Source organism: Pseudorasbora parva, chromosome 22, assembly GCF_024679245.1.
Source record: "Pseudorasbora parva isolate DD20220531a chromosome 22, ASM2467924v1, whole genome shotgun sequence".
Classification (NCBI taxonomy): domain Eukaryota; kingdom Metazoa; phylum Chordata; class Actinopteri; order Cypriniformes; family Gobionidae; genus Pseudorasbora; species Pseudorasbora parva.
Window position 1 is genome coordinate 3,932,050 of NC_090193.1, and position 12,821 is coordinate 3,944,870.

General features: G+C 37.9%; 1 protein-coding gene across 7 annotated transcripts in view; it reads right to left on the reverse strand.

Moving 5' to 3' along the window:
• The window catches only part of lrp1aa (low density lipoprotein receptor-related protein 1Aa), a 244,372-nt gene that overhangs the window by 62,362 nt on the left and 169,189 nt on the right, over nt 1-12,821 (reverse strand). For all 7 annotated transcript variants that reach the window (XM_067431416.1, XM_067431414.1, XM_067431413.1 and 4 more), the window contains exons 45-51: nt 11,337-11,462; nt 9,338-9,466; nt 8,643-8,762; nt 6,081-6,194; nt 5,679-5,828; nt 3,931-4,053; nt 2,328-2,444 (exon numbers count right to left, since the gene is read on the reverse strand). In XM_067431416.1, coding sequence (XP_067287517.1) covers nt 2,328-2,444; nt 3,931-4,053; nt 5,679-5,828; nt 6,081-6,194; nt 8,643-8,762; nt 9,338-9,466; nt 11,337-11,462 — 879 coding nt within the window. The remainder of the gene's footprint in view (nt 1-2,327; nt 2,445-3,930; nt 4,054-5,678; nt 5,829-6,080; nt 6,195-8,642; nt 8,763-9,337; nt 9,467-11,336; nt 11,463-12,821) is intronic.

The window sequence follows — 12,821 nt, forward strand, 5'->3', positions numbered from 1 at the left end:
ATATAGGCATGCCATCTTTTAATTTAAAATCTCAAATTTATTCAATACAGTTAGAGTTTGAAACTATATTGTTTCAGCCCAATATCCTGCGCTGCAAAGGTGGCAATGCAGCATCTGAAGTTGCTTATAGATGTATTTACACAATTTAATGCTGAGAGAGTTCTGTACATTCACACAGCAGAGCAAATATATAACCTAATGCAATGACATTAGTTTTATGTTTTATACAAAATGCTTTGAATACAGAAATATGAAATAGAATTACAAGATGAAACGAATATTAAATATTGCCAGTAGGTGGCAGCAAGTCACTGTGTTAATGAATGAGTCATTTTGTTCAGTTGATTCGCTCGAACCGCTGATTCATTCAATAATACAAAGGCTGTATGGCTGGTGAGTCCATGGGTGAGTCACTCAACCGATTTGTTCAAAGACTCGGATTCATTCACGAATTAACTAGCTTACTCTGTGCGCCTTATGTTGCGAGTCGCACAATGATCTGGTTTGCTTTAGAAATTAAACTGGCAGAAAAAATAAAGCATTGTTTTTATTGGACTGCTGATCACTTCACTGCAACATTCTCTCTTTTATTAGTCTGGCTGTTTGATGAGAACAAGATTAAATGTAGTTGCACTAAACTCTGTTAATAATCTGTATAAGGATATATATATATATATATTCTGTTGCGCAATGCGCGGAGAACTGAAGGCGCGGCTTGATCTTTGGTTGACCAATCAGCGGAAAGGGGCGTTTTGTTCCCGCCCATGTTGAGATCGAATATTCAAGCTGTTTATCCATTATTTTAATTTTTTTTTCATTTGGCGGATTAGAACAGAGTGTGATTAAAACAAAAATAAAAATATGAGGGGGAAAAACGACTCAAGGTTTGTTTATTTATTCTCATAGGGAGGGTCGAATATATGATAAAGGAATGCTTTCTTAGTTTTTCCGTTTGGAAGACAAAAAGGAAAAAACTAATTATCCGAAGGTACACGGACCGCCAAGTAAGCACGTTTCGCAAAATTCTATTGCTTCAGTTGTAGCACGATCCCTCTCCATGATTGCAAAGTTGTAAATGCGGTTAATATAGGCAGGTTACTTCCGTGTACACACAAATGACTTCCTTTTACACTGAAATGACTTCCTTTTACACTGAAATGACTTCCTTTTACACTGAAATGACTTCCTTTTACACTGAAATGACTTCCTTTTACACTGAAATGACTTCCTTTTACACTGAAATGACTTCCTTTTACACTGATATGACTTCCTTTTACACTGAAATGACTTCCTTTTACACTGAAATGCCTTCCGTTTGCACTGAAAAGTTCACGCACAACCACATATGAAACACTCGCACATCCACATATGAAATCACTCGCACATCCACATATGAAATCACTCGCATATATATATACACAACTAAAGCATGCATCCACGTTTTATTTTGTATGTATGCGCGTTTTATGGATGTGTATGCGTGCATCGAGTTTATATGTATATGCGAGTGTTTATAGGTGTATATGCATGAAAGTTTATATGTATATGCGAGTATTTATAGGTGTATATGCATGAAAGTTTATATGTATATGCGAGTATTTATAGGGAAGTTTATATGTATATGCGAGTATTGATAGGTGTATATGCATGGAAGTTTATATGTATATGCGAGTATTTATAGGTCTATGCGTGCATGAAAGTGTATATGTATATGCAAGTTATTCACAAGTGTGTATGCATTCATTATTAACATTATATGTATTGGTATGGATTTCATATTAGTGTGCACGTGTATTTCATATATGTATTTTGAACATCCAGTAGTATACATGTATATGCGAGTAATGTATAGGTGTATATGCACGTGTGTTATGTATGTATTGATAAGCGAAGTTTGATTTAAATCCTACGTGGCGCCTCATACGCTACAGTGACCCGTCACCACATATTAAAGAGCCGCAAAATGGTATTTATTGTTTGCATTTCTTTAAAAAAAATGACACAATTTGACTTGTTTCATATGAAAAGTAAACTGCTGGCGCCTGTCTGTTGGCATGTTGTCAGTGTCCTCTCTGTGATGTGTTTTTCACTGCATGAGAACGTGTGTGTGTGTGTGTGTGTGTGTGTGAGAGTGCCATGGCTTGTTGGACATAGCAACAGTAACTAAAGGGGGTGGGTCTTTGCGAACGATCAGTTAGGAACAAAATTAGGAACCTGTAAAATAGCATAACAGGGGCACTTTAATAAAAGTTTTATTCTCTGTGATTTGTCAGTCATGCACTTTTAAAATGTCCCATTTCATGCTGTTTATGAGGATCAGCACTCACTGCATTTGCTGTCCTCGTCTGTTCCATCTCCACAGTCGTCCGATCCGTCACACACCCAGCTGCTGGAAATACAGTGATGATTCCCGCACTCAAACTGCTCCGCTGAGCAGGACTTATCTGAGTAGAATCATTAAACCATCCGTTAGTGAATTATTCAAAAGATTCTTCAAAGACGGAGCATATTTAAACGATTCTGTTCACACTGACCTTAAATTAACTGGACAGATCTGAAAGTGTGTTCTTAAAAATCACCATAAATTCAAAATTTTAAAATGTATTTTTTATGGAATATATTTATTATAAATGATTTCTCTGTGCACATCATTATTGTTTTAAATTCATGAGCCCCACAACTTTAACATTAATGAATAATTCCCCTCCCTCTCGCAGCTCATCTCTTCTCTGGTGACGAGGGGCGGGGCAACCTGTCACTCACATGAGATCCACCAATGACAAAACACAACCATCCAATCAGTTCCCCACAGACAAAACAAACCCCGCCCTACATGTGTTCTCATTTGAGAAGCCATTTCACTCTGATATACAGCACACTACACTGTAAAAAATTATTTAGAAAAAAAGTTACCTGGTTGCCTTAAAATTGAGTTCATTGAAATTAATATTTTGAGTTAATACAATGACAATTTTTTGAGATTCGACAACCTTTATTAAAATATTATTAAAAAGCATATTGGGAAATTGTGTGTGTTTTATTTCTGATGACGCAGTTTTATCACACAGTTTTATGATTTATCACATTTTTTATGTGGTTCAGATAATGTTGTCAATAATATTTTGAGTTTGTATTTATTAAACCAATTTCCTTCATTGTATCAACTCAAATTTTTAATTTCAATAAACTCAAAATTTTAAGGCAACCAGGTTACTTACTTTTTTAAGTTAAACCAACAAAAACCACTCAAAATTTTTGACAGTGTAGGGAAGAACAAACGAGTGCAACTTCCATTTCATGCAGCTGAGTGAAAATAAGAAGTGAAATAAATCTGACAAAACCTCATTTATAAAAATAAATACATGTTAATGTCTCTGGTATTACTCTTGTTATGGATTCAGCATCTATGTACTCATAATTTGTAATGTGGACTTGTATAATGTTGACTCTTAGTTTGTATCCGGTAGATTCGTATCGCCAATGTCACGTGATTTCAGCAGTTTGACATGCAATCCGAATCATGAATCAATACGCTGATTCATGACCGTTTGAAACTTTATTTGAGGTTTGAAAACAAACGCGGACCAAAATGTGTTTTTTTGGACCCAAATGTATTTTGGATGCTTCAAGAGACTCTAATTAACCCACTGATGTCTCATATGGACTACTGTGATGATGTTTTTATTCCCTTTCTGGACATGGACAGTATAGTGTGCATACACTTGCATACGCTCTCGGACTAAATATAAAATATCTTAAACTGTGTGAAGATGAACGGAGGTCTTACGGGTGTGGAGCGACATTAGGGAGAGTAAATAATGACATAAATTTCATTTTTGGGTGAACTAACCCTTTAATGTACAGTGAGGTGGGGTAGAGTTTATTAGCTTGGTATAAGCACAGTAAAGGTCAATGGCAAGAACAGCTCACCACAGTGCGCCTCATCAGCTCCGCTGTCGCAGTCGTTCTCCTTGTCGCAGGTCCAGGCCATGGGGATACAGCGACCGTTGGGACAAGCGAAGAAGTTTGATTGACACTTTCTCTTTTTCTTATCTGATGAGTTAAAAAAACAAGAGACAAGCGAGTTTAGAGGTTGTAATGTAATTTTGAACAAAATCAGGCTGAAACGAACGTCCTTGGAATCATAATTAAGAATGCAGAGAGAGAGAGTTGGGTATATAATCTTCCTCTCCTGCTGCTTTTTGGATATGTTTATTCAATGAAAAACACATGACGCCAAGGCACTCATGATTAAGAGATCTAAAAAGCCTTTTATTACTCACGGCTTAAATAATTGAAAAACAGTGTGATTCCTGATGAAGGCTTGATAGCCACAACGCCGGTGTGTGTGCTTTTTTGTTAAAAAAACATTTTTAAATGATTTAAGCCACTAGTAAATAAAGGCTTTTTAGATCTCTTAATCCTGATATCTTGGCTCCATGTTTCTCATAAAATTAACTTCATTTGGAGTTTGTTTTAGGAGTCAAAGTGAACTTTCCTGAAAGTTAACTTCTTAGGGTGCGTTCACACTTGTCATGTTTGGTTCGATTAAAACGAACCCTGGTGCGGTTGCTCGGTTAGTGCGGTTCATTTGAACATATGTGAACGCTGCCACCCGAACTCTGGTGCGCACCAAACAAGCAGACCGAGACCGCTAAAAAGATGAGTCTCGGTCCGCTTCCAAACGAACTCTGGTGCGGTTCAGTTGATATATGAACGCAACACGGACCAAAGATATGTAAACGGACCAAAAAACGGACGTATAATGTCACAAGATGCCACGCATAATGCAGCTGATTTGACGACGCGGAAAGATCGGTGTATCCAAAATGAGTAACTTTAACGTTAGAGGGCAAACGTAGAGCAACGAGGAAGAGCCTCATCAATATTTGGTCCGACGAGCATGTTTCGAAAATGCTAGAAAAAACACACAAAAAGCAAACCTGGCTCTTCTCATCAAGTTCCTGTGTTGCCCATTATTAGCAGGTGCAGACGACAGAATGGCCGTCTCTTTTCTGCACAACGGAGGAAATCCTGCTGCTGTTTTGAATGTTTTGAGCATTTTATGAGCTCTTCATGAGTTCTCAGCGGGTAAAAATAATGCCACATGTACACGCATAAAATGATCGCGTTTAATCAGCACACAGCGTTGTTTTGAACATTTCATGAGCTCTTCATGAGTTCTTTGGTAAAAAATAATGCCATATGTACACGCATAAAATGCCCGCGCGTGTAATCCGCACACAGCATTGTTCTGAATGTTCGGTAAACGAGCTCCTACGTCATATAAGCCGACCAATCAGGTTGTGAGCGTCTCCCTGTGCCTTTGGTTCGGTAACTTTAGGTTCGCTGTTAAAAATGCCCGTGTGAACGCTAAGCGGACCAGGACTATTATGTTTGTTTTTGTTTTTTGGTCCGGACCAAACTAACCAAACGAACCGAACTACAAGTGTGAACGCACCCTTAGTTAACTTCTTTTTAGTAGAGAACAAAAAAGAAAGTTGCCATGAGTATATTAGGTATTGTAAACTGTTTAAAAAGATCCAAAAGTCTGCCATCAAACTTTAGTGATTTGAATAAAAACTCAAACCTTTCTTATTAAGATTTGAATTGTATTGCTTAAAATGGAACGGACATTAAAAAATGAAACTTTAAAAGGCTGCACACATCTGAATTACCTGGGCAGTTCCTCTCATCTGAATAGTCTCCGCAGTCATTAGCGCCGTCACACACCCATGATGGAGCGTAACACAGTGTGGTGAACTCACACCGCTGATAGGTGAGGCCTTTCACACCCAGGCGGAAATAACTGGAACAATCGGAAGCCACTGGAAAACCAGACAGAAGACAAAGGCTTAAGAAATCAACAAACAGTATGTGCACATTTCAAAGCAGGTCTTGCTGATGGTTGTTTTGGTTATGTATAAAATTAGATTTTCAAAGTTTATTGCACTCAAGTGCATTCCTGTAAATATGTCTATTGTAATCAACAGCACGTCACAGATACAGTTAGATAATAATCCGGGTCTGAAATGTTGAATGTGAATAAAGGTTTGCAGCAGGATCCTTGAGGAGCTTACAGCAGTTCATTTCATCGCTGGCGTCCTCACAGTCCAGCACCTGATTACAGCGGCTGGAGTTGGACACACATGAGCCGTCTCTGCACTGAAACTGATCCGCCGTGCACAGGGTCGCTACAGTCCAACACACACAGAACAATCCAGGCATAAAAACTCACAAAAGCATAAAAAACTGATTGAAATGCTCCTACTTTCATGACAATTAAGAACATTTCCCTCCTTTTAGCACACTGTCTTCCCAGCTGTCGTGTGTATGCCGTTTGAATTTGTCGTTGTAATTTTAATTTTTCTCAATGGTGATTTTCATTCTATTTCTCAAATAATAAATTAAATACAATGACTGATTGTGAATTCGACACAAAATGACAAATATTGCACGTTGCTAATAATTTATCTGGTCACCTTCAAAATATTTTATCTGCATGAGTCAAAGAACTATGCTGACATCCCAGTTGTGATTAAGTTGTGTAAAAGCTTAGCTTTAAGTGTTTTGATTGATTTTTATGCACTAAATTGTAACAACTTCGTACACAGGCCAGTGACAATGAAAATAATAATCATAATAATAATTAACTATTTTTATTTTCCTTTACACACAGCAACAACTTTTAATAAAGCGACCAAAACGGCCTGCCAACTGACAGACGGACTGACAATGGCTTTCTTATTTAGGTTTAAATAAAAGGTAATGTGGTGGATAAACATTCATAAACACGTTCTTAAGCCGCTTGTGCTGAAGGACGCGAAGCTCAGCGCTGAGCCACGTCTTTAAAATATTGAGCACCCCCATATTGCCAAAATGGTATGATCCCCGCGAAGATTCGACTGTGAGATCCAGGGCCGGATTGAGACTCATTTTCAGCCCTGGAGTTTCATGCCTTAGACCGGCCCACTTTAGTTCACGACAGACTATATTAAAATAATGTGATTCCAAGCTCAGAATATAAGTCTGCATAAGGTACACTATTCTCTAGAGCCTTATAATTCTTTGTTTTTATGAATAATATAATTTTCAATACAGTGCAAAAACAGTAGCTTACGTTTTGCTTCACAGTGAAAATTTATTAGAACAGTAAATACCTGGACAGTATCAGAATCTCTTTTTTAAAAAATTAGTAGGCCTATTCCTAAATATCCAAAAATTGAAATGAACAAAAGATTATTTTTTTCTTCTTCAGAAAACAAGTCAATTTCTTATGTAATTTAACTTGTCTAGTAAATGTTTCTTGAATTAAGAATATTTAGATATTTGAACTGGAAACAAGTAAGATACTAAGTCAGAAGAAAAAAAAATCAGTGATAATGTTTGCTTATTCACACACTATGGTACAATAGCAGTTTACCTGTGTTTCACAGTAAGAGCTAATCTCTTCACAACTGGGTCCTCGCTCGCTTTCTGACACTAAATGAAATTCGTTACATTTATTTCTCACCACAAATACCCCCTTTTTACAAAGCTTTTAAATCAAGTCACTCAGTTTCATTAATGAACCTGAATCATCAGGTATCATTATTATCTCAGGGCATTTTTCATTGAGCAGGGCTCTTCTTATTACTTCTTCTGAATGACAATCCTACCTGCCCATTCTGGTGTGTTGGGCTCATGACTGGAGCTTGGTAACGTTACTGGGCGTTGCTCTTCACTATTAGCAGCAAAACGGACTAGAGGCGGCTGTTGCTGAAGAGCTAAGAAAAAGTTTGATACATGAACGTGGTTTGCAGACAGCATTGTTTTGCGCGGTTGCATCTTGCACTGCTCCTAACTACCTTAACGGGATAATTACTTACCGGCCTCGTCGTCATCATTAGTTTTTTTGAGTAACAATGTGCACAGCTTAGAACATTTGGCTGCGTCAGTTTCCAGAGCCTTCTTATTTTTTTATTCTGGCCTTTTCAGCGCCGCCTTTGCGCTTCATATCACCCATGTTTATCTGACTTTTTTATTTTGAGCAACTTTCAAGGCGCTGTATCGGGGGCGGGGCCAGGGAGTCAAAATATAATCACGTCATCATTAACCTGCAGGCTGCACTCTGTGAGAAAATATTAAGTAAAAAAGAGTGGGACTTCGGTAAAATAATAAATAAAAAGAGTTGGACCGCGGTAAAATAAAAAAGTCGGGCTGCTGTGAGTGCAGGCAGCCTGGGGACAGCATCCATAGTTCAACCGAGTGCCATGACAACAACGGCCCTCGCGGCCTCAAAACAGACCGGCCCACCGGGAAATATCCCGGTGCTCCCGATTAGCCAATCCGGGCCTGGTGAGATCGGTGGTCGAATCCGGCTCCGCATATCAATGCATCGAATCTTCAACTATTAGGGGTCACCCCTAATATATACAGTATATATTGTCAATTTTTTTACTGTCACTTTTGACAGTTTCAATTCAGCTTTGATCACAGGAATAAATAACCGTTCGACATATAGTCACATAGAAAATTTTTTGAGCAAATAAATGTAATAAAAGTTTTATTTTTTTCTTTCAAAAGCAAAACAATCCGAATGATTCTAAACTTTTAACTGCCAGTGTAGAGATGGACGGAGATAATCTCATGCATGGTCTTACCGTTACAGAAGAGTTCATCAGAGTTATCACCGCAGTCATCTCGGCCATTACACCACGAACTGTGTCCGACACAGCGTCCGTTCACACAGCGCTTATAGCCCTTCTTACACACACGGTTAGCTGAAGACAAACACAGGCTGTTAGAGTGACACATGGACTTCACAACCAGCAACCGTGAACATTCATAACACACGCACGCACGCACGCACGCACGCACGCACGCACGCACGTACGCACACACACACACACACATGTTGGTCTATGTGGTTTACAGGGACTCCATAGGCGTAATGGTTTTTATACTGTACAAACGGTATTTTCTATCCCCTTACACTGCCCCTACCCCTAAACCTACCCATCACACACACACACTGCCCCTACCCCTAAACCTACCCATCACAGGAAGCATTCTGCATTTTTACTTTCTCAAAAAAACATCATTTAGTATGTTTTTAAGGCCATTTGAATTATGGGGACATTTGATATGTCCTCATAAACCACATTTATAGTGTAATACCAGTGTAATACCCATGTAGTTATAGAAATTTGTGTCCTCATAAACCACATAAACAGGCTCACACACACACACACACACACACACACACACACACACACACACACACACACACACACACACACACACACACACACACACACACACACACACACACACACACACACACACACACACTCACTGCAGTAGGACTGCTTCTCATCGGACTTGTCTTTGCAGTGGGCCATGCCGTCACAGGTGAGTGTGTATTTGATGCAGTCTCCATTCCCACACTCAAAGTCATCCATACTGCTGCATGACGTGTTTTGAGCTGAACGACACAAGATAAAACGAAGCGATTGTCAGAAGACATGATTCACATGGATTACTTTTACAATCTCTTTATGAACTTTTTTTAAAGCTTGATAGCCTTGGGTGGATGAACCATCAAAGAGACAGAAATCTCTCAGGTTTAAAGGTAGGGTAGGTAAGAATGATCTAAAACACTTTTGTCCAAATTTGTTTAAACTTTCTTTATGTGTCAATACATAATTACAATGTAAGTACTCTGAAAAGGAGAGTATAAAAATCGAGTGACTCTAGACTTTTGAATCTGCAATAAACACCGCTCATTATTTTCGCTCGGGACGAAACAAATGATTGGTTTGGGCGACTGTCACTCTCTCTCGCTACCATGGCGACCACCACTTTCGCTACAGGATCCGTCCACACATGCGCGCATAATGCGAAGGCAAACAATGCACACAAAAAAGGAAGACAGTAGGCCTACATGTAAAGGCAATGCACACAAAGTCTTTGGATAAACAAATAAATCAAACGTGAGTAAATATGGGCGTGGCTTTCCAACGATGTCGAGAACTGAGGGACCTAAAGGGGCTGAAAAACGACTGATTGCTGGCTGTATTTCTGCTGCATCTTTCATTTTGATTATACATTTTTTCGGTTTCTGTTTTCATGAAGCATGTAGCACTAGCACATGAAGCTACAGAATATAGCATAACATTACTTAGCATAAAGTTACAATATTATACACTTAGCCATTAGTAGAGATGATAAATACTCAAAATGCTTAGTTAAGTTGATCGCTGTCGTGTTGAATTTCGCTAAATTTAACCTTAGATAACAAAATGCACGTGTAAAAGCTAGTACACCGCATCCAGGAACTGTTTTTAGAGCTAAGTTAGCTTTAGCTGCTGCTAATCAACAATGCTTTCATCATGGAAACTCTTACATGCAAAACACAGTATATGTTATGAATCTTACACGAAATTCATCTTCATCACAGTATAACTGATGTTATTGGGGGGAAAAATTATCAATGCTACCCGTTTTTAGCTTTGCCTTATAAATATAACTAGCTCGTTACCGAATTAAACAAAAATATATTTTAAACTATAGTACCGGTATTCTAGCTGGATAGTGAGTACTAAAAGACATCTTATTTGTTTATATTCATACTGATAAAGTTTGATGTTTTATTACATGTGATTCTGACATGATGTGACTACATGCACACCGCTCCTCAGGTCAATAATGCGTCTTCCAGCTGATTGGTCGGTGAGGCGCGTTCATGTGTTTTGGGGGCGTGGCTTTGGAAAGAGCCCAGAAGGGAGAAGGTGGAGTGAATGGAAATAATGAGCTGTCTTTAAAACAGTCGTGAGACGTCTACAGACACTCAAATTTTATACTTTCTTTTTTAGAGTACTTACATTTTAATTATGTATTGATATATAAAGAACGTTTAAACAAATTTGGGAAAAAAAAGTTTTTTAACCAATTCTTACCTACCCAACCTTTAATTGAAAATATCTTCCTTTGTGTTTCGAAGATTAACAGAAGTCGCTTTGGATAAATGCGTCTGCTAAATGCATAAATGTAAACTTGTCAATTAAAGAGTATTTTGTTTTTTTATTATTATTTTGGTACTGGATAATTTGAACTGAAGAGCCTCGCTAATTAATAGACATATTCATTCCTAAACTATGGTGGATTTCCATACTCAGTAAAATAAATAATAGACTATAGGATCTGGGCAAACCTGTGGGATGTCCCGACCAATGCTGAGACAAACTTACACTCTTGATATAATCAGTTAACTATAAACGCTGTGTTTTAATGACAAACCTTGCATATGCAGACACATGATGTATGGAGTGTGTGATTGGCTGGCGGTATCTCACCGATGCAGGTGTTGTCCTCCAGCAGTTTCCTCTCTCCGCGGCAGCTACAGTTGACCCGTCCATCTGATGAGAGCAGGCACAGATCCTGACAGCCTCCATTATTCACCCGGCAGGGCGAGAACTCACCTGCACACACACGCGCACACACACACACACACACACACACACACACATGAATTTACCATCCTGAGAGGTCACAAGAGGCATTATGTGAACTCATTATGCACCCCTTCATGAAACACACAAACAGATACGAATAACCCATTTAAAATTCGCCACCCATCTGCACACATATTTACAAAACTGTTTCCTATTCACATCACACAGATGTAAACACACAGAGGTGTGCAGATGGGATTTATATTTAATAAATATGTTAAAGAATTTGTATTTATCTTAAAGGGTTAGTTCACAGAAAAATGAAGAATCTGTCATTCATTCCTCACCCTCATGTCGTTCCAAACCTGTAAGACCTTTGTTAATTTTTGATGAAACCTGAGCGCTTTTTGTCCCTCCATTGACAGCTACGCAACTATCATTTTGACGCTTTAAAAAGTTCATAAGGAGATCATAAAACGAATCCATATGAATTGAGTGGTTTAGTCCAAATTTTCTCAATACATGAACCGAGGGAAACTTTTTTGTTTTATTCAAAAGGGTTTTGGGTTTGTGTTCTGAAGATCTTATTGGTTTAGATCAACATGAGGGTGAGGATTTAATGACAGCGTCCTCAGTTTCGTGTTGAACTAAGCCTTTCAGTAATGATCTGCTATGCATTATATACACTACTGTTCAAAGGTTTGGGGCCGGCATTATTGTGAGAGAATATATTTTTGAAAGAAGTTTCTTATGTTCACCAAGGCTGCGTTTATTTGATCAAAAATACAGTTAAACAGTTATATTGTGAAACATTACTATAATTTAAAACAGCTGATTTCTATGTGAATATATTCTAAATATAATTTATTCCCATGATCAAAGCTAAATAATTTGTATTATTCATTAAGGGTCTTCAGTGTCACATGATCCGTCAGAAATTATTTCATATAGTTTCCTATTATTATCAATGCTGAAACTGTTTTCCTGCTTCAGGTTTTTTTAGGATTAGCTATTTGATGAATATAAAGTTACATTTTTTGTAACATTATAAATGTCTTTACTGTCACTTCTAGTCAATTTGATGAATCCTTGCTGATAAAATGATCAATTTCTTTGAACAGTTGTATAATGTAATGTTTGTAAATGTTACTGTGAGTTATTATAAAGTTTTAACAATACTTTATATTTATCTTCGAGGTGCATATAAACTATCACATGCCTTTTTTAACCCTTGTGCATCAATTTAAAAAAGGTTACTCGGAGGTCCTTAGAGGACTAAAATGTCCATGTCAAAAACTGGCATAAAAGTTTGAAGACTTAAATTTGGTCTCATTTTAAAGACCCTTGGCAGATAAAGCAAAAACAAAAACTAATTTTAAAAAGTGA